The following is a 22,499-nucleotide window of genomic DNA, read 5'->3' on the forward strand; positions in this document are numbered from 1 at the left end:
ACTGCAATATTATTCTAAATACATTGTAACACAGACGCAGTAATTCTTCGCCGTATATTGAGCATCGACTTCCAATTTACCGTATGACTTTGGTGACAATAAAACACCACTTTTTTACTTCCTGCTGCCATATCCCATCCCAGACGCTCACCTTCCGAAACAGTATTTCAGAAGTGAAAGAAGTGCAATGGTGTCTTGTTTTATAGGTGTTACCGGCGATGTCCGAGTACACCAAAACACGAAGAAAAGATGGCGGGCCCAGCGAAAGAATCTGACGCACTTCACGCTGTTCCACAACCAATCAGTGAACGCGTCACATGTCCGCGGCCAGACGCTACGGATTAGCCAATCGATTTCTTGTCCGCAGAGCGAACAGGGAAGTGTGACCGCGGAGCGGACATAAATATCACACATTTTTTGAGACATACTTTTTGGTTGTTTTAAAGGAAACTACTGGACGGATTGTCACCAAATTTAAAAAAGCATGCTTTCGGGACCAAGCTCCTGCCGCAAATTTGATGAAAATCCATCCAGCGGTTTGGCCTGTAGGCGTGCGCAAAGTTTTTTCCCCCCCATTCAGTCTATGGGAAAAAAAAAGACATTTTGGGACCCTCCTTATAACTTTTACCCCCTGGACCAAACATCACCAAACTTTGCAAAATAAATCAGTGTGGCCCATATACTTTTTTTGCAAAGTTTGGTGAGGATTCGTCCAGAGAGAGCGGAGTTATAAGCCACCCAAAAAGTGCTCTTCCTATGGAAACAGGAACTTATCCAGAACTACACAGCCACTAGCGTGGCTGTGTAATATGATACATTACTCACCGTAATCGTATTTCTGATGCGTGTATCTGCTTAGATTCACATGCTCTGCATAGGCCAACATCTAGTGGAAGCTGCAGAGTATTACAGTATGTTTTTCGAAACTTGAAAAGGGGCGTCAAACTAGGGCGTGCCAGTAATACTATCCCTAGTGTGACGTCCACTGTACCCATGATCCCCCACGCGTGTAGGACCCTCAGATTGTATTTTTTCTGACATGAGATAGCATGAGGAGTAGCGCGAGTACAGAGTATCCAAGCAGATAAAATAGATGAGACTACAAGCGTCCATGCGCCTTCTCTCAGAGGGGTGGAAGGGTGGGCGCATGTGAATCTAAGCAGATACAAGCATCAGAAATACAATTACGGTGAGTAATGTATCCCTTCTGAGGCTTGTGGAATCTGCTTAGATCACATGCTGTGCATAGATTAGCGAGCAGTGTCAGAAGAAGGAGGTGGGATGTGAGAAGTGTCATGAGCGAACAAATGTCTTAGAACCGCTTGTACCACTTGAGTGTCTGTCTTGGAATGAGTGTCAATGCAGTAGTGCTGAGTAAAGGTGTGAATAGAGCTCCATGTAGCTGCTTTGCAAATGGTATCAAGGGGTACATTTGCAATAAAAGCCAGAGTGGCTCCAGTACCTCTTGTAGAGTGGGCCCTCGGCGTAAAATGCAGTGTTTTATCTGAAAGGGAACAGCACACTTGGATACATCCGACTATCCACTTAGAGATGGCATTCTTTGAGACGCGATTCTCCCTCTCTGCCTGGAGCTATGGAGACAAACAGTTTATCTGTCTTTCTTGGCGGCTTGGTCTTGTCTACATAGTAGAGGACCGCTCTCCTCACATCTAGTGTGTGGAGTTTAACCTCGGCAGAGCTTTTGGGTTCCTGGAAGAAGGCTGGTATCTCAATAGACTGGTTAACATGGAATTTGGAAATGAACTTAGGTGAGAACCTAGGGTGAGTGTGTACAACCAGTTTATCCTTATGAACAGTAAAGAAAGGATCCTGCACTGACAGCTTGAATTTCACTGACTCTTCTTATGGATGTGATATTGATGAAGCTTAGCCGGGGTGTGGTAAACCTGGTGCAAGAAATTAAAATGTATTTGCTTGTACCTGGAGTTCAGAGACACTTTTTGGAGTCTGGTTCAATATGTACCCCCAGTCTTTGTCGCTTATAGGTTCCCCCAGTGTTGTTTTCCATCACCTCTGCGGGCTGTCTCCCTCCCACGGCAGTTCCAAAATGAAAGCCCTTAATATTCGTGAGACAAGGCGTCCCTCTCCCTGTGATTGAATCACACCTTGCAGTAGTGGCCAGACCGAGGGTTGCCCAGGGAGTGATGCGAGGAGTTCCCCGGGTGCATGATGCAGATGAAAATATACAAAAATGTCCACGTCGAGTTGCCTCACCGTTCCTTTGCCTTTTGGACTGAGGAACTCCCCCCTCCACAAATACATCTCTGAGGGTCTGAATTCCTAGCTTATTAGCCCAATAGATGGCCACCTATTCACCGGTCAGGGGTAGGCCAGGGATATGACATGCCGGAATCAGAGGTGAATACAGAATAGAAAGGCCAATCTTCCCTGCTACCTTCCGCCAGATCGAGCATGTGATTTTGACCACGTACTGGATGTCACCCGAGTCTCCCCGATAATCATCGCTTGAAGCAGGAGAGGGGCAGCCAGTGCCCTCTCTACCTGCCCATGGGGTCAGACAAAGTGTGTGGCACACCAGTGGCCAAGGATGTGTGCCTGCCCTCCCAATAGTAACACTCGAGATCGGGTAGAGCCTGCCCCCCTCGCCTCAACGGTTGTGTCAATATCGTGTAGGCCACCCTCGCCGTCCTCCTGGGCCACACCAAGCCAAGGATGAGCCTGCTCAGACGCCGAAAGAAGCTGCCGAGAAAATTATGGGCGCATTGGGGAAAAGAGAGAAATCTAGGGAGAATTACCATTTTAACAATTGAAATTCGACCAAGCAGTGTTAATCAGAGCATCCGCCATCTACCCACCATCTCTTGGAGCTTCTCCACCGCCCTTCCATAATTATCGCGAAACAGTTCCTCTCGGCCACGAGACACTAGGATCCCAAGATATGGAACCCCTGTGGTCTCCCATCTTAAACCAAACTCGTCTCTGAACTCTGTGATGCGCTCAGTGAGGGGGAACACAGCTGATTCGTTATGGTTTATTCTCAGGCCCGAAATCTCCCTGAAGCGTAGCACCTCCCTCATTACTGAGTTTAGATTGTCCTCTGGTTACTAATGTAGAGGGCCACATCATCTGCATTTAGCAATATGATCAGCCTGTGCAGGCCGAATCTGAGCCCCCTCTGGATGTGCCGCTCTCTAAGGATCGTTGCCAATGGTTCCATTCCCCAGGGCGAATAATAATGGTTAGAGGGGGCATCCCTGAAGGGTTCCCCTTCCCATCTCAAAGCCAGCCGACCTTGCTCGCCCCACTACAATTTTCACGGATTAATTAGTATATAATAGCGACACCAGTTTGATAAAGTGGGGGCCCGGGCCCAGGCCCAGTTTACGGAATACCGCAAATACAAAAGGCCACTCGATGGCGTTGGAGGCCTTCTCCGCGTCTAAATATATAGCAATCTCCTCCATTACTTCGAAAAGGTGACAGAGGCCGAATGTTGTGTTTCTCCCGGGGATACATCCCGCCTGATCTGCCAGCACCAATCTGGCCATCAGTTGGAGCAGTCGGTTTGCAAGATTGTGGTCAGCATCCTATTGTCAACGTGGATCAGGGAGATAGGCCGGTATGACCCACAGTCTTCAGGGGGTTTCCCCTGTTTATGAGCACTATATTGGCCTTGCATAATGCGGGTGAGAGCGATCCTATCGCAAGCTATTCCTCATATACTCTGAGGAGAATCGAGCCAGAACAGGGGCATAAGCCTTATAACATTTCTGGTTAGGCCATCGGGTCCCAGTGATTTCGACCCCGGGAGCTCCTTAATTACCGTTCGGATTTCCTCCAGGGATATTGTGAGCTCAAGGGGTTCACAGAGGTGCTCCTCTACCCAGTATGGTTCCACCTGGTCTACGTAGCGCTGCAGTGTCTCCGACTCTTGCAGATTCCTTTGCAGCTGAGATCAGGCAAAACTTGACAACTTTGCCAATTAGGATAGCAACTCCTGTACCCTAGGAGGAGTGGGAAGAGAAGTATCCGTGCCATCCCCAATTGATGCCCCACTTATTCTCAGAGGAGGGGGTGAGGTGGGTTTCTTCAATGAAGGCCATATCAACCTGGTGGCGTCTGAGGTATTGTGCGACCTTCCGGATCTTGGCAGGGCTATTCCCCCGCTTATATTCCATGTCGCTACTCGAAACCCCAGTGACTCCCGAAGTTTCTAAGCTTTGTAGGGGGTCCCACTCCCCATCCATTTTTCCTTTGGGCTTAAGCAAACTTTGCCATCTCAACCGGGTATGATGAAGGGGCGCACTGGTGAGAATTGGACTCCCAACAAACTGAACATGCCCAGGAACCACCCCCGCTCCCATTGGTTCCCAATTCCCTCCCCTGTGTCCCTTACCTCCCCCTACACTCACCCCACCCGGCCTCCCACCCCCATGGGCAACCACAAACCCTTCCGCTGGTCCCATTCCCTACCCCCATAACCATTAACCAAAACATTGCTGTGCACTGGGGGCTAGTGCCCGGCCAAGCGTGCAAGGCTCCTCCACCAAATGGTGGTACATAAACAACTGAAGCAAATTATCTGGAAATTGCGGACTTAATCCGGCTACTATTCCCACATGAATATAGCACCCTCCCTGCCATGTGAACTGGGTTTCATCATCCCGGGTCTCTCCAGACGGCCCGGTCGCCTGCTCTGGGTCTTCGCTGTTATGGGGGGAGTGTCTACCAACCTCATCCAGAAACGAGCTTGCCGCCTCTGGTGAAGTGAAGAATTGTGTTCTCCCCCGTGCTGGATCCGAAGTTTTGCAGGGAACAACATAGAATATTGGATGCTGTGGTCTCTCAGTCGTCTCTGACCCCTGCAAAGGATTTCCTCAAGGCCTGCACTGCCGCAGAAAAATCCAGGTATATGTGAAATTTGTCACCATCGTGCTGCAATTCTCCTTTCGTTCTGGCCAACCGCAGAATCGTTTCCCGATCTCTGCAATTCAGGAGGCATGGAATGATAGGGCCTGGGGCTGCTCCGGGTATTGGCCGAGGTGCCGGTATACTGTGGGCCCTTCCCACCACGAGCAGCGGGTATAGATCTGATCCCCCAAAGAGTTCCCTGGACAGGGTCGCCCCAAATTCCTCCATGATGAGCTGATAATGCCTCTCTCGAACCCCTACCAAGCGTACATTGTTTCTGCGGGCCCTCCCCTCTAGATGTTCATTCTTAGCTGCAACCGCCTTCACCTGCACCTCGAGGGATGAGACTTTGGCTACCAGTGAGGCTGACCCATCCTCCAATCCGGGATACTCTGTTTTCCACCTCTTCCAGGCAGTCGCCATGTTTGTCCAATCAGCGTTGGAGGTCGACTTTGGAGGAAAGCGAATCGAGTTTCGAATCAAGCCCGCCCCTCCCTGATGCCAGCCTTGAGTGGCTCCCCGATGTCCACCTCCGGCTGCGTGGCGGCCCCCTCCCGCCATCTCCTTAGCAGACCCTGGGGCCTCTACCATCTGTTGCGGCCTGGGTGTCTTGAAGGACATTGCACCCTCAAAGGAAGTTTTTGTTGGGTTTTATCTGACTTGCCAATCTTGCGGGAGGGCCACTGTAGTTCAGAATGAGGGGGGCTGCGCAACATGCCACCACAGTAGGTTGGAGTCTGATTTAGCCTTGGGTCCTCACCCGAGCCGGCGTCACAGACGGCAGTGTCCGGGGTGTCTGCCCCTACTCCCACACCGTGCTACACTTCTGATATTCACCCAGCGGGATGTGGGCCTTGGCCTTCCAGCAGGGCCACAGGGTCCACTATCGAGACCGGCGTGCCGCCTCCGTCGCCAGGGGAAGGGGGCAGTAAGTCAGGCTTCTATCCGAGGAGATGATGATTCATTCCATGCCACATGGCCAAATATAATATAAGCGGGCTGCCGTTCATCGGGCCAATCTCTGAGGGGGGTCCGGTGCCCCAGGTAGCGTTGCTCTCGGGAATGATTTACTAGTCTAGATGTGGCCTTCACAGTCTGTCCAGGGGCCACCTGGGTTACTGTCCACACAGGCCTGTTTCTGGCTCCCAGCCCCCACTCCAGGTGAGCAGCCACCGGCCACCATGTCAGCACCCCTTAGCAGAGCGGCCGGCCAAAGGGGAGATGATGTCAGCACAGTGTCCCACCACTGAGGGCTTTTCCAGGCGCAGCACCACTGGGTCCAAGATTGCAGTGCAGCAGTAGCAGGCTCCAAACTGCCTCTGCTCGCAAAGCACTGAACAAAGAATCGGAGCAACACTGCTCCCTCAGCGCTAAGGGCACCCCACCAGTCCCAGAATTCTGTGGCCCAAAGTCCCTCAGTTGCACCTGCTATCAGTTTTCCTTCCGTCAGACCGGGGAATTCGAGAGCGGGCTCCCAACTGCCTCCGCCCCCGGGCCGTGTTCCATCGCTGTCCGGATCGCCAGGCCCACCTCAACCCCCCTCACGGGAGAGGATGTTGCTGAGCGTGTCTCCGGGGGTGTCTGGCGTTCTCCTTCCCGCTCACCTTCTTATACCCAGATCAATGGGTGTCGCGGTGTCCGTCGCGTCCTTGTGGCCAGGCCCAGCTTCAATCTGACTCCCAGGGATTGGTGTCCCGGCCCTCTCGCAGCCACAGAGCAGGCGGGCCGGGGGATCCTTGAGTGCTCGTCGGCTCCTGCCTCATACGTCCAGCCCCCTGCAAAGCAGCCGGCCCCGTTGGTTCTGAGTTTGTAGTGCAGCATGAGTAGGCTCCAAACTGCCTCTGCTTGCAAAGCACTGGTTCAGAACAACACTGTTCCCTCAGCAGTCAATGGCGGTCACCGCTCTGCCTGTCCACCAACACCGTGGCCCGCAAGCCCCAGACTGCACCTGCTGTCAGGGTTTCCTTCGACAGACCGGGAGAACCCTATGGTGGGCTCGCGACTGCATCCGCCTCCGGGCCAAGTCCCACCACTGTCTGGTTCTCCGAGCCCGTCTCAACCCCCGAGGGGGAAGTTGTTAAAAGTGTCTGCATGGGGAGGTAAGAAGGAGAGAAAATGGGCCCCTGCGCCGTCCAGTGCCTCCCCTCTTGCTTGCCTTCTATGCACGGATCACAGGGCGGCTGTGGTTTTCGTTGCCGACCCCGTGGGCAGGTCAGTCCACAACCACTCCCGGGCCGATGCGGGATCACGGGACCCCGCGTCTCTGCTCCCACCCATATCGGGTCACATTGCCCCCTGGCACTTCTCTGTTCCAGCCACAATCCCCCTCCCAGGGGCTGGTGCCGCAGTCCTCCTCGCAGCCACAGAACAGGTCGGCCGGAGGATCCTTGAATGCTCGTCTCGTCTCCTCACGCCGATGGGCCAGTCAAAGTCGTTAACTGGGCTCAGCAAGGATCAGCGCTGGCCAACAGGCACAGGGAGTGAGCTCCAAGGTACTCTATCGCACCTCGTTTGAGGATTCTGCTGCCTCAGAAGCTGCTGTCTCAAAGAGAGACCTCCATCTTGGATGGGCTCTCTAGCGCCACCCCCGTTTAAAAAAAATGCTTTACATTTTGTGCAGTCCATGCAAAATGTGTAAAATGTGGAAATTTGTCATGCAGGGGTACCTACGTCCAAAATTATAAAAAAAATGGAATGTGTTTTTTTATCATTTGTATTCATTTTAGAAACACAAGTTACTTTACTCTCAAAGTTGACGTGCCCATTTCCTCGGGGGATGTGCAAGAGTGCAAAAGATGCGCTAGCCAGCACCATTGCATACATCAGTGCTGGGAGCGCACTCCTAATGTTTGACAGGCTCCCATCCCCCATGTTAAGATGGGAGTTTCATAATCCACCCGTGGGATGGGCGCTGTAGTCTAGTCAAACTGAAGCAAGGTACGATAACAGAGCAGTAAGGCTTAGATCCAGGAGGGTCTGAGTGTGATTTGGGGCTACAAGGAGAGAGACATAGCATTCATGTTAGACAGAAGGTGTACAAAAATATAAAATATACTCCAAACTAACAAAACCTAACAAAAGCATTGTCACACAATCTATACAGTTACTGTTGGGGGTTCTGCTGTTTTTACCTTTTATCAACATTTATAAAATATTAAGCAATTTTGAAAGCAAAACTTAAAGCAACGGTGAAGAAGAAGAAAACAAATAGCAATCTGGAACTAGTTGAAGACAGGTAAGTAAATAGTCAGAAAATGGTTAGAACACCCACATTTAAACCTATTTTCAGATCCCTAGTCCTTAATCAGTCCTGCCTTGCTAGGAGATGGGGCCTACTTTCCAAAGGTCAGCAGTACCACAAGATTCCTTTTGAAGGCAGTCAGGAGGGTTTACTATATTATTCACAAACAAGAGTGGTCAACCTTGCTAGCTGTGTCAAGCATGGATAGCAACCTATAATTAGTAGGAATCTCTCTACGGCCAGTTTTAAAAACCAGAATCAAAAGTGAGTGCTTCCAAGAATCTGGCATTTGGTTCGCCCTTATGATGAAGTGAAATATAGATACAGAGTATGTTCCATATGTCAGGGTCTTCTTTCATGATTAGATTTGTCAACCTATCTCGTCTGGGAGCCCCCAAATTTTTAAGGACTCTAATCAATACTGCAATATCTTTTACTGCATAATCATTCATATCAAAACTCTCCTTGGGGTTATCCCATTAAACAGGGAACATAAGAATAGCAATATTAAGTTACTAAATAATGTACGTTAGTAATTTTGAGATACACATTTGATATTCTTCAGATAAAATATGAGAGTATTATACAATGCTTGTTGATTCTGATGAAACTTTGATCAGTATTTTGCAATCCAGAATAAGCAGATTATTATTTCCCACATATTAATTGCACAAGTATATTGTCTTCTTAAAAATGTGATTTTAAATATTAAACGTAAATAAATAAACCAAAGCACTTACCTTGCTCTTGGTAAGTATGTGAAGCTGCAGGTTGATGTTGGTGAATGAACTGTGGTGGAATGTCCCCTGTCCCGGGAGAGTACACTGAATGTGGTGGGTGTGGTAGTAGAGCATGATGAGAATGCATGTAATGGGCAACATGCGGTGGTGGAGAATGTACAGAGGGATGAAATTCATTCGAATGTGGTAGGACCAAAACCTTCCGAACACCATTTTCTTCCACCACCTGCAAACCCAGGTTCAAGGTAAAAACAATTGCAAAATACAAAAAGTACAAGTGATAACAGAATAATGTAAATTTAAAATGTTCAAAAGTACGCTGAGTTATATGGGGCAAACAAATAAGAAAATACGATGCAGTACATTCAAAATGTCACTAGCAGTTTGGAAAAAAGACCACTTCTGCAGCTACACTTTAATATCCTGCTGTTGCTCAAATCTCCATTTTCCAATAAAACAATAACAATACTTCAGGTTCTAAAAGGCAGTATACATTGGATCATGAAATACAAATGCTATCAGCATAGAAGGTTGGTCTTCTAGCATGTAAAGAACAGAACCCGGATGAAAATCAGATAATCATTGGTAAAAATTAGGCTCTGGTCTAATTCATACACAGAAACAACCCATTTCTTAAAATTGGATACGTCGATATCTCATCCAGCTCATGAAATACAGCCATCAAGCGACAAATATGTTATTAGTGCGAGTGTGATCTGGGGCTACAAGGAGAGAGACATAGCACTTTGATAATTCATGTTAGACAGAAGGTGTCAATTAGCTGCCAATTTTTTTTTTTTTTTTTTTTGCAGAACAAAATAAACAGAGTACCTGTTTCAAAATTATTCAACTGTTGATTCACAACGATGCTACATCGGGATTATTTTTACATGGATTTTGATTTGAGAGACAATTGATTTGGCCAACATTGAGAGCATTGGAACCTTGAGGATGTACATAAAAACTGACATTTGGGATCTAAGCTGACACATAATGCACACTTTGCCTCAGGGAGCGGACTCTGGAGAACTCTATTATTTCCCTCATCACCAATAGTCCTAAATGGGAACTAAGGAATCCTCTCCACCCTCTCCATGGTGTGGTGCTAGACGGAAACCTAATTCCTGACACACAAGGTTTCAACATAGCACATGGTGATGTGCCTGTCTAGGTTGAAGCTTATGTATGCTTATACAGATATCAGTGTCATGGAATTGTTTAGTGTTTTGAATAACTTCCTCTGATCAAGAGAACAATTGGAGCTGGGCACTAATCTGACCGGACTACTTGGTTTTCCCCCACCCAGAGCATTGTCCCCCAATAAAATAACAAGGATAAAATCATCAAGAAAGATTCCATCCAAAAAATCCCCGTAATCAACATCACACATGTCATCAAATTCATAAACGTAAATCCAATCCAAAAATAAGTAGAAGCAAAAATAAGACGCAAGCAATTCATTTCCCCCCGAGCTTCACTGATCCCAACAAGATTTTTTCAAAAAAATGCCAACACCATAAAAATCATGTTTTGCTTTTACCCTAACAAAAACATGTTCCACCAGTCATTTATCGCTAAGTTTTAGAAGGGTTTACCAGTATTACCAAAATGCTGATTTCTTATGGATAGAAGCAGTACATTCTACCATCAGATGTTTTAATGATTCAACGGGACTCCCTTTTTCAAGAATTTACAATAGCACCCAGTTTTCTCCATTTGCCGCCTGACCATTTAACACTTCTCTAGTTGGGAGGAGATTGAGGCGTAGCTGCATATATAAATATTGGAGTCGTGAACAGGGATACTTCATTAAATACACTGGTAGTTGATTAAAAGCTCGTTGTTCGTGTACCAGATCTATGGATAACCTAAGGAACAAGTTACTTACCTTAACTGTTCTCCAGCATGGGTCTGGCATGGAGTCACATGCTCATGAATATTCCATGTCGTCAGGCTGGGAATCCTCGGTAAAGAAAAAATCTGTTTCAGTTTTGTTTCTGAACTGTCTTTCTACTAATAACCAATCACTGGTCTCTGGGTCATACTGCCCCCAGCCAATGACTGCCCTCTACCTAAGCCCCTCCTCTGACAGCCATCTTCAGATTTGGTAGCACGTAAAGTGGCAGTAGGAACAAGAGAAGAGCCGGAGAGGGGTTGGAGGGTGGGTTTGCATGTGAATCCATGCCAGACCCATGCTGGAGAACAACAGTTACAGGTAAGTAACTTGTTCCTTCTCCAGCATGGGGTCTGGCATGGATTCACATGCTCATGAATATAAGAATACATAGCAGTAACACACATGCACAACCACAGGAGGTGGCACGGCTCAACAATAAGCATTTCAACAACTCAACATTAAGCATCTCTTACCTCCTCAACAGGCTCACCTTCAAGCAAACAGGTTGTGCAGCACAGCCTGGCCAACTCTGGACCCCTCCCTGGAATCCCGGTCGACGCAGTAGATTCTCGTGAAGGTGTGTGTCGACCTCCACGTAGCAGCCCTGCAGATGTTCAGCAGGGGCACACCAGATAGGAACGCCGTGGTAGCAGCGATCGCTCTGGTTGAACGGGCTCTTGGACGGCCGGGCAACTGTCGGTTTGCCAACCAGTGACAGTGCATAATGCAGCCAGAGAGCCATCTGGAAATGGAAGCCTTCGAGAGGGCCTTCCCTTGGTTCACAGGTCCAAAGTTCACAAACAGTTGTGAGGTCTTCCGAAGGCTCTTCGTGCGGTCCACGTAGAACTTCAGCGCTCTAGCCACATCCAGCGAGTGCCAAGTACTCTCAGCTGGTGACAAAAGCAACGGGAAGAAAACAGTAACACCAAGGGCTTGTTGAGGTGGAAGTCCGACTGCACCTTGGGCATGAAGGAGGGGTGCGTCCTCAGGACTACCCTCGTCTCATGAAATGTCAGGTACGGAGGTTTACAGGAGAGGGCCTGGATCTCTCCCACTCGTCGTGCGGAGGTCATGGCCACAAGAAAAGCTGTCTTCCACGATAGGAACTTCAGCGGTGCCGAGTGTAGGGACTCGAATGGGGGACCCCTGAACCTGGTCAGCACCACGTTGAGCTCCCATGCCGGGGCCGGAGCCTTCACCGGCGGGAAAGAGCGGAACAGTCCTTTCATGAACTCCTTCACCAGGCGGTTGATCTTCTGTGCACGGCACCAGACAGAGCACCTCTTCCACTTATGTCCATAGCACTTCAGAGTCGAGGACGCCCTGGCCTTTGCAAGTACCTCCTTGCAGTCCGCCTCTGAACTCTAGTGCTGCAGGAGCTAGGCCTGCAGGTTCAGCGATCCCAGGTCGTGATGCAGGGTGGCGCCTCCTTCCCCGACAAGAACATCTGCGTCCGTCGGCAGTTTGACAGGGGGGGGGGGACGCTGACAAGTCCAGAAGGTCCGGGAACCATATCTGCCTTGGCCACGGCGGTGCGACGAGGATCATCCTGCACCAGGACCATCTGAGTTGATTAATGAGTCGCAGAAGCAACGGCAACAGTGGGAATGCGTATAGCAACATGCCGTCCCAGGGGAAGGAGAATGGATCGCCCATGCTCTCCGGCTGGGGAAACCTGCTGGCGAACCTCCGGCACTTGGTTTTCACAGCCATCGCAAACAGGTCGATCTGGGGACTGCTCCATTGTCGCAATAGGAGATCCACTTGATCCTGCGAAAGCTCCAACTTGTGGCAAGAGCACAGCTCCCTGCTGAGTGAGTCGGCAACAATGTTTTTCACTCCTGCCAGATTAAAGGCGACAGCCCAGTGCCACAGATCCTGCGCTTCCTTGGATGGGGCTGGGGATCTGGTGCCTCCCTGCTTCCGGATGTAGAACATCGTGGTGGTGTTGTCGGTGAAGATCCGTACCACCTTGCCCTAGAGGGACGGAAGGAAAGACCTGAGGGCCCAAAACACGGCCCGGAGCTCCAGGACGTTGATGAGCAGGGACCTCTCCTCCGGTAGCCAAAGGCCTCTTGCGTGGAGATCTCTGGTTTGCGCTCCAAATCCCTCCAGGGAGGCGTTCATCGTCACCGTCTCCTGATGCGCTGGGGTCTGGAAGTCCATGCCCGCCGCGAGGTGCAAGCGGGTGCCCCACCACCGGATCGCTTGACGGAACGTCTCGTTGACTCGTTGAAGGAGATCTTGTCTTCGAAGCTGCCCGCCGCTTGCATCCAACGGGCGTTGAACTCCTGCAGTGGCCGCATCCGCAACCTGCATAGACGCACGAGGTAGATGCACGACATCATGCCGAGTAGGGACTTGATGGACCTCACCCTGGCCACTTTCATGGTCAACAGCCGCTGTACCTTGCCCAGGATGGCCTTCGTCCTTTCCTCAGAGGGTGAAGCCAGCCGCGCCACTGTGTCGAGTCTGGCTCCCAGGAACAGGGCGCCTTGCAACGGGTACCAAGTGGGATTTCGCGAAGTTGATCGAGAATCCCAGATCCGTGAGCAGTTGGACATTCTTCGCTGTGTGATCGACGGCGAGTTCTCTTGCCTTTGCTCGGATAAGCCAATCGTCCAGGTAGGAGTATATGTGGATCCCTTGCAGGCGCAGCCGCGCCGCCACCGGTGCCAGGCACTTGGTGAAGACCCTTGGCGCTGATTTCAATCTGAAGGGCAGGCCCTTGAACTGGTAGTGTCGCCCTTGGACCACGAATCGTAGGAACTTTCGATGTCCTTTGTGTATGGCGATGTGGAAGTAAGCATCCTCCAAGTCCAGTGACGACAGGAAGTTGCTCTCCTCCAGCTGTCCTAGCACGTGCTGAACGGTGACCATCCGAAACTTCTGGGACTTGATGCATTTTTTGAGGCGGCAAAGGTCTAGGATGGGCCGCCAGTCTTCTTTCGGACGAGGAAGTACCGCGAGTATACTACGGAGCCCCGGAGCCTCTTCGGGACAAGTTCTATCGCGTCCTTTTTTAGCATTGTTTGTACATCTAGAAGCAGCTGTGGCACGTGGTTTTCCTTCCTGGCCACGGGTGGTAGACGGGGACACTTCCTTTGGAACTCCAGAGTGTGCCTGTGGGCCAGGGCATCTAGCACCCACCGGTCGGTGGAGATGGACTCCCACACGCTGATGAAATTCGCCAGCTGGCCTCCCACTGGGGTGCTCGGGTGGGGGCCCGACATCACAGCCAGTTCAGTCTTGCTTCGCCGAGGCCTTGCCACCTTGGCGACAACGACGGTGTCCTCCAGCCTTGTCGAGGCCTCTGTAGGCTTCCTGCGACGAGGAGCGGGCCACCCGGCGGTACGACGCGGATACGCCACCAAATCCTTTCGAGGCACCTTGAGACTTGCCTCCAGAGGTTCGAAAGGATGGCCGTCGTTGGAGAGAACCCAAGGCACGGGCCATCTCGGTGTCCGCCTTGATGGCCTGCAGTGACTCGTCTACTGCCTTGCCAAACAGGTTGTTCCCGTCGGAGGGCATATCCAGTACCCTGGTCTGTAGGTCCTGATGGAAGTCGGTGGCCTTGAGCCAACCGCGCCAGCGAAGACAAACGCTGTTGACCATCTGGCGAAAGCCGATGTCTGACCACCGTGATGGCATGGTCCGAAGCCACCTCGCCTTCCTGTAGGATTTCAAGGGCTTCCGCCCTCTTGTCTGGCAGGAAATCCAGGAGGGGAGTGATCTTGAGCCACAGCTCCCTGTCGTAGCGTCCCACGATCGCCTTTCTCCATCAGGATCGACCAGGCCTTCTCCCGAAGCTTACCCGTCCTGGCGCCATAGGTGCAAGGCTCATATGAAGAAACTTACCTCATGCAGACCATGCTGCAAAGAATCCAAGCCAACGTGAGGCCTGGAAGGGACTACTTTGTTTCAGGGACTATTTTTTATTCGGGTGTGGTCTTGGGGAACTTCTTACCTGGGACTACTTTGGAGGCTATTTAAACCACGGCTATGGAGCGACACCTGCAGCTTTCTCTTGGATCTTTCTTTGTGGAGCGACACCCCCAGATTCTTTTCGGATCTCTCCTTTCTAGGTCCCCGGGGAGGTCCTCCTCAGTCTTTGAACGGCGCAACCAGTATGAATCTTATAAAATAAAGAACTGGTTACTACATTTTCCCACTGGCTGCCCTCCAGGGGGGTGCACAGCAGTGGGACACACATACATTTAATAATGACAATATTCTCTACAATAAAGACAAATGATGAAAAATACTCCATGTTAAATAAATAATCATACCTATAAATCTATCTGTTCCCTTCTGGTTCTTTTTCTTATTCTCATGCTTCAGCTGTCTCCTCTATTTGGTTTTCTCTGGGTTCCTCAATTTGCTGCAAAGTGTGCCTGGGGTGACAACTCTTTAGCTGATTAATACGGACCCCTTTCTCTTCGGTCAGTTCTCCTCTGGGGATGCGGATTCTATAGGCTCGGTCTGGGATGGTGACCTCTTCACCATTTTTGAAATTCAATAGCCTACGGTAGCAATAGGGCTAACCGGAAGGCTTTCTTTAGGACTGCCAGGGCCCTGAGATTTACTCTCCAATTGGGACTGGGCTTGGGAATAAGTGGGATCCAAATTAAATGTTGAGTTGGTTGAAGATATGACTGCCCATGTAAAAGGCAGAAGGAACACCTTGCACGACCCAACAATTTGTTCTATGCTTTTGTCACCTATAGACATTTTTGGCATACAACTGCTAAGTAGAAGATGATTGGAACGGGGAATTTCCAGGCCCCATACCCACTGATAAACTGAATCCACAGCAGGCAGGGTCTGGTCTTTTGGGAGATTCCTGAATAATACTTCGCTGATGAAGCTTTCTTCGCTATTCAAGTCAACTCGGGCGAGAACTGTCATGATGCCTACCCCCGGACATCCAGACCAAGTCCATCAGTCCAGGGAGCAGGCATCCAGACACCTGGGTTCAGTCCTGTCGCTGTATGCGCCAGGCTCATATATGGGATCAGTCATGGGGCCATAGGCGCAAGGTTCATATGAAGAAACGTACCTCATGCAGACCATGCTGCAAAGAATCCAAGCCAACGTGAGGCCTGGAAGGAACTACTTTGTTTCAGGGACTATTTTTTACTCGAGTGTGGTCTTGGGGAACTTCTTACCTGGGACTACTTTGGAGGCTATTTAAACCACGCCCGATGAGCAGCACACGCTGCACGTTATTCTGCATCCTGCAGCGTAACGCTCACCGTGCCCGTCAGCCCAGCATCCAGTCTTCTGCCACGCCCGCCTCGAATCCGGAGCTCCTAGAAAGAAGGGAAATAAGAAGAAAAGGTTAGAGCAAGAACATTACCTTCATTCTTCATCTGATCCTGGATCCTTCGCACATCCGAACAAGGAAAAAGACTATTTTGTGCGTGTCGCACCGCCAGCTGCAGCACCGCGCTATACTTACCAGTCTTCACAGCACCTCCTCGACCAAGCGCTGCTCCATCATTCATCGCCGAACTCCCGGCACCTAAGGGGACGAAGAAAGACAATAAGGTGAGCCGAGAAAACCAACAAAGAATTTCTATTATCACTATAGACTTACCGAGTTACCGCCGGAGATATTATTCTTCTATACGCCACATCGTCGTACGCTGCACCTGTAGGGAGAGAGAAAGCAACAGGTTAAGCACTGGCATTTTCTACCGGACAGTGTTGGGTAACACAGACTCTTACCTAAACGCAATCAGCTGCTACGGGACAACCTCCTCTCGAATCAAGCTGCAAGACAAAAGGAAGGAATCGGACAAGAGTGAATAACAGACATTTTGAACTCTTAAGAACCAAATACTTACGGCTCCTCGCCACTTACCTCGGAGTCAATATTCGTCTGGAACTCTTCTCGGACCAGTGAAGTAACTGGTTATCTACGCGCCCCTGCACTACACGCAGGATGGAAACCATAAGGTGAGACTGGTGAAAAGGAATATCGGAGGTGATTAGTGGGAAAACGGTGGGGGTGTGTTCGCTCAATCCACGGGTGGCTAATTCCTTTTCTCCGCTTTCAGGAGAATACTCCTACGGGTCAAGCAGACGAAATTGAGCAGGCCAGTCCAGTCAAGTCATCTCTGCACTACAATTCACGTTGGTGGAGGACGCAGCTATCCAGTTCCGACCATCGCCCCTGTGGGAGCCAGGTGAGCATAACAAGAACAGACTCCTTCCCGTCATTTAACTGAATCGGGAAGAAGAGCTGTTCGCCCTTCTTCTGAATGCCAGCTAAGCGTTGAGCTCATTTCTCATCACTTCTGTCTATAGTATTGAGGTTTTCAGATTTGGAATCCATTTAAAATTTCAAAGTATTTCCTTCCAGTGTGGAATGACACTTAAAACTGGAAGAAAGGTTGATTTTCAGGAATGGAGGAGTTCCCATCAACAGTTTGTTGTCCTACAGCAATTACTGTCACATCAGGTATTTCATTGTTTTGAAGATGAAACTTAATTTGATCTGATTTTTGCTCAACCATGTGGCATGTGCCATTTAGACTAACATGGTTGACACTGTTAATTTTATTGGCCTGTGAGTCTGTGTCCAGAGTACCTTGCTCACACAATCTATTAGGGGAGACAGCCTACGAAGGATGTCATTCCCTAATAAACAGGGGGTTCCCTCTGGATCCACGACTATGACCGGGTGCTTCATCTTGCGTCGCCCTATTTTAGTTTCCAGCTCTACAGTCCCCTCGATAGGAATGTGATTGTCGAAGTTCTGGAGTTGTCCAGGAAGAGGGGTGAGAGGGATCTGGTATCTCTCCCCCTTCCTGAATTTAGCTGTTCAAAGGCCTTTTTTGACAGGAGAGTGACTTGGGATCCAGTGTCCACCAGTGCTGGACATGCACATTGCCCTTGCACTTGGACGGAGGCGTAGAATCTACCTTCTTTCTCCTCCAATGGGCAAAAGTAATGGGCATTCTGGGCAAGCTGGGTGGTCAATTTCTTTATTTTGGACTCTGACACAGGGGTAGTTTGGGCATCATTTTGTGTTGGAGTTCGGGAATCTGAAAGCAAAATTCGGCATTCTGATATTTGGGGAGTTTCGGGCTCCCCTTTTTCTGATTCTGGGCTGCCCTCCCCTTCTTGGAGACAGTCACCAGAATCGGTTTGTGAGGTTTGGGATCCCTCCTTTAATATTTGATTCTCTGGATGCTCATTCTGGGGTTCAATGATGGGCGATTCTGAATCAGTCCCCACATCCACCAGTCTTCATTTAGATCTCTTGGGACCCATTTTTCTTTGGGAAGAGTTCCCCTGCCTCTGAAGGAGAAGATTGTTTTCCCAGAATCCTTTAAGGCTTTTCACAGGTGAGGAAGGAAGCTTCCTCTAGGGCCTTACACCCCCTTCCCCCATGCCTCCTCCCCTGGAACCGGTGAATTGTCGGGGTTCTCTCCCAGTCATTGTTCTGGGGTGCCAGACCCTTGGTTTGTGGAGTTCTGAGCCACCATGTTCATCTGAGGGTTCTGTTGAGCCCTCAACATGTGACCCAGATCCTGGGTAAGGTTCTGGACCTGGTGCTCCAGTTGGGACACTCGTTCCGGCTGGTACGGGGGTCTTTGCTCATACCTTGGTTGTTCACAGGAAGGGTAACTTTCCCCTTCTCCCGTAGTACCCTGGAGATGGTGGATTTCAGTAGACCCCCCTCCCCCCCGGCCTCCCCTCTCCCGGATTGGGTTGTCTGGGCATTGAAACCAGGGAAAGAAAGGAGGGTTGTCATGCAGGTTGGGGTTTTGAGGGTATCGGGAAAGAAATTTAACCCGGGATTTGGGGATTACAGCCTTCCGGAGGGAAGTTTCCTGGGGGAGTACTTACCTGGTAGGACTCCCCCTCCACCCCGCCCTTTTGGCTGGAGGAGTCCATACATACCCCAAGATAGGCCGGTTGCCCTTGTATCTGGGACTTGACATATACTCAGGAGAAATAGGGGTCCCGTTAGTGGGATTACCTCCCTGATTACCACCTGTTTGTGATTGGCCTGAAGGCCTTCTTGGCCTCTGGTTTTTCTGGTTTGGGATTGGTGCATTTTCAGGTTCCCCCATCTCTAGGTCTAAAATGGGGGCAACCTTCACCTCCGCCACCTAAGCAGTAGCAGGGGTGTTAGCTGGCTTGGAGTTTTTACCCAGATTGTTTTTTTCAGCAGGTTTTTGGAATTCATAAATGCGGGTCACATGCTCGATTACCCAGTCCAGAGATCTTTTGTCATGGAAATCCCTCACCAGCTGGGCCACGATATATTTTGGGAGCACATGAAGAAGGTAGTTATAAACTCCCTGCTATCCGTGCGCACCCTCCTAGTGGTTTGGGCAATGGCGCATTTTAGTCTGATCTTCCCCGCACTGCAAATTGTAGACCGCTTTGCGAGCCTCTTGGGGGTTTCAGTGGGCGGAAAAGTGTTTCAAGATGGCCGCCCTGTAGGTGGACCATCTGGAATGGTCCTGGTCCTCCAGTCCAGCAAAGAAGCTGGAGTACTTTGCAGAGAACGTCCACTTAGCTTATGCAGTTTTGGTTGTCTTTAAAGTGAAAAGTGTCCATTTGCTCGTAGAGTTCTAAATGTTTCCAGACAGAATATTTTACATTTTTGTGGTATGGGGTTATGAAACGCCTAATGGCCTTAATCTGCCTAATGGGATCTTTTACCAGAACTCTTTTTGGTTTATCTACCTTGTTTCGCCTTGCCACCTGAGTCCACTCACCCTCAGACTCAGAGGCACTACTATTTGAGGACCCCTCCTGATCTACTAGGCGCCCCCTGATTCTTTGAACTTGAGGGGCTCGCAAAATGGTGGGGCCTTGTTCCTACTCCCCTGTGGCGCACAGGAGAGTAGTCTTCCGACTCCTCCCTGCTTCCAGTGTTGGCAGAGGATCCCCCCACTGCCCTGATTGGGTGGAGGTCTTCAAAATGGACTTTTTTGGGCCCCCATTTCATTCAGCTTTTCATCAAATTGAACCTGGTCCCTTGGCAGGTAGTATTTTTGTAGACCTAATTCCCTGACGTTCCCCTAACAGGAGACTTCCTTGTCAGAGGCATTAGCCTCGATGTTTTGGTATCTATAAAGGGACGCCCGTCCATCAATTTCAGGGTGGCGCTGACCTGTCAGATTCATCATACGAAACCTATTTAACTCTGCGGGCCTCATGGTTTCTGGTCCATATGGACCAGTAGACAGGAAGTCAGCAGTGTTCAATGTATTAAATGTGTTTGAGTCTCTTAGTACAGAGGTCATCATACTATGATCAGGGGTTGCACTGCCCTCTTCACCTGTTCGGGGTCCCTCGAGTTGGTATTAGATCTAGAATACTCTCTCCAGCCTTGCTAGTTTTTCCTTCTCCGCCGGCATCTCCTGATAATAGGCGAAGGTCTGAGCCTTTTGCTCGGCTATAAGGGTGTTACTGCCCATCATTCTCCCCAGAGAGGGCCAATTTATCTCTTTGTACTGCCTGTATAGTTTGGGCACCTTTAGCCAATTTTTGTTGTAGGAGGTGAGCCTCCCTTTTCTGCATATTTGGAGCCTCTATGGCCCGCTCCTAACTAGAGTTCCATCTGTCTCCTATGTCCCATTAATTTATCATATTCTTCTTTTAGGACTGTCAGTCCCTGAAGATCTGACTCCCTTCTCTCCAGATTGGTTTTTAAATTACACATTTCCTGGTGGAGGGCCTCTTTCTCCCGATACAGAGAGCCCCTTTGTTCCGCCAGGTCATCCCTTTGTTGTTATGGCGCCTAGTTTCTGGCTCAAATTCTGCTTGGAAGTGGAGGTCTCTCATAATCAATGTATTATTTTCCTCTTCCAATTTTATTATCTGATCTTGTAGAGTAACTATCTGCTCTGCGAAGGCCCCATTACAGTTTATTTGTTGATTTAACTTCTGTTGCAGAGAGTCAACCTTTTCCTTATACTCCTCTTTCCATGCTTCTAATTGGGTCTCTTGATCTACATTATTCTGCTATTGGAGAACCAAGTCCTCTTTTAGCTTTGAATGTCATTTCCAGATTCTGCCTCAAAATCTTGGCTTTTTTTTTTTTGTGTTTTTTTTTTTTTGTTTTATTGGTTTGACAAAGTTAAACCTTTAACATTCCTTTAGCAGTCCCTCCTCAAAGAGGTGGAGGCCCCCCAAAATTGGGTAGTGTTCAAAGGGGTTCTAGGGGTCTCTGAATAATCACCCCTTGGCCAGAGTCGCCAGCTGTTAGGGGGCGACCACCTCCGACTCTCCCTCCTCCCATTCCAGGTTCAGGGATTCAACAAATTTCAGTGCGTCCAAGGTACGGCCCACTTTCTCAGCTGTAATGAGCCTTTCCCAATACTCTTCTTCATTCTCCTCCGTGATCAGACTCGTATAATTTCCCATATACCTCAGACGAGTCAATTTCAGGTTCGGACAAATTAGCATAACATGCCTTATAGTTTCCAGTTGGCCCTTCTTTCTACAGAATCTACAGTATGCTTGTGATTTGTCGATTTGCCTTCTACGCCACCTTATTTCTCTCGACTGCCAGATGTTAAATCTACAACGCATAAGCAGATCTCGATAGTGCTGAGAGGGGAATTTCATCAGATATGGCGGTAGCAGATTCAGGACTTTGCGTTCCCAGATGATGTTGTGACATAGATCACGTGCTAATTTCTTTTCCTGGGTTTCCTCCCAATCTTTTTCCCGATTTATTCTTTTGGCTTTTTCTGGATTATTTTTCAAAGTGTCATCGGAAATTGTCAGGTGTTTTAAAGTTTCTTCACTGCTCTTTTTCCAGTCTTGAAGAATTGAGTCACAATAGAGAACGCCTGATTTTGCTAGAATTCTGAATGGTGCAGGCGGGTTATCTAAAATACACTTTCTGTAGAATGATAATGATTTCCACGTTGTTATTGAAGAAATAGATTGCAGTCTTAGTTCCATTCTTATAAGATCCAAAGGTAGCGAATTTGGTAGGCGTAAGATCTTTCGCCAAAAATAGGCTTCGCAGTGGTTCCAGACCTCCCATCTTAGGGATAAAAGGGCCTCGGCTCCATATGTGATGACAGCTATTGCCTTTTGCTTATAGAAGGTTGTAATCGGCAATAGAGAAAGTTTTCCGTATCTGCGGTGTACAAGTAGCCCTTGATTAACCAGGCTTTTTAGTTTTTCTCTGATCAGGGTGTAGTGATCCCGCTCATTCTTGCTTCTGTTAATTCTTATCCCGAGGTAGATCGTAGTGTCGACCACTGCCAATTTTTCTTTATCTAATGACCAAGACGGTATTTTCCCTGCCGATTTCTTTCCACGAGATGATTTCAAGGTCAAAATCATAGATTTTTTTGCATTTACTTTCATGTCATTGGCTTTCAGATATTCATTGAAGGCCTCGATCCTGCGTTGAAGACCTATCGGTGTCTGGTCTAGAAGCACTGCGTCATCTGCGTATAGTATCCATGGTATTTCTATGCCATTTACCTTCGGAGGGAAGGCCCGGATCCGGTCTTGTGAGGATTTCATATCAGCCATATAAAGTATGAAGAGAAAAGGGGCGAGGGCACATCCCTGCTTAATACCTCGGGATGTCTTGATCCTCCTTGATAGGCCACCATCTGCATTGATCTGAACTTGGATTGAGGTACCATTGTATAGTGCCTGGATTGCCTCCAATAGGTCCACAGGGCATCCCCAATTGCTCAGTTTGGCCCATAGCCGTTCTCTATTTATTCCA

The 22,499-nt window shown here is 49.2% G+C and overlaps 1 protein-coding gene across 2 annotated transcripts in view; it reads right to left on the reverse strand.

Moving 5' to 3' along the window:
• The window catches only part of LOC138481032 (fibronectin type-III domain-containing protein 3a-like), a 2,755,868-nt gene that overhangs the window by 2,268,677 nt on the left and 464,692 nt on the right, over nucleotides 1–22,499 (reverse strand). For both annotated transcript variants that reach the window (XM_069612893.1, XM_069612892.1), the window contains exon 5: nucleotides 8,875–9,100. In XM_069612893.1, the coding sequence (XP_069468994.1) occupies nucleotides 8,875–9,100 (226 nt within the window). The remainder of the gene's footprint in view (nucleotides 1–8,874; nucleotides 9,101–22,499) is intronic.

Source organism: Ambystoma mexicanum, chromosome 5p (assembly GCF_040938575.1).
Source record: "Ambystoma mexicanum isolate Mex_15411 chromosome 5p, UKY_AmexF1_1, whole genome shotgun sequence".
Taxonomy (NCBI): domain Eukaryota; kingdom Metazoa; phylum Chordata; class Amphibia; order Caudata; family Ambystomatidae; genus Ambystoma; species Ambystoma mexicanum.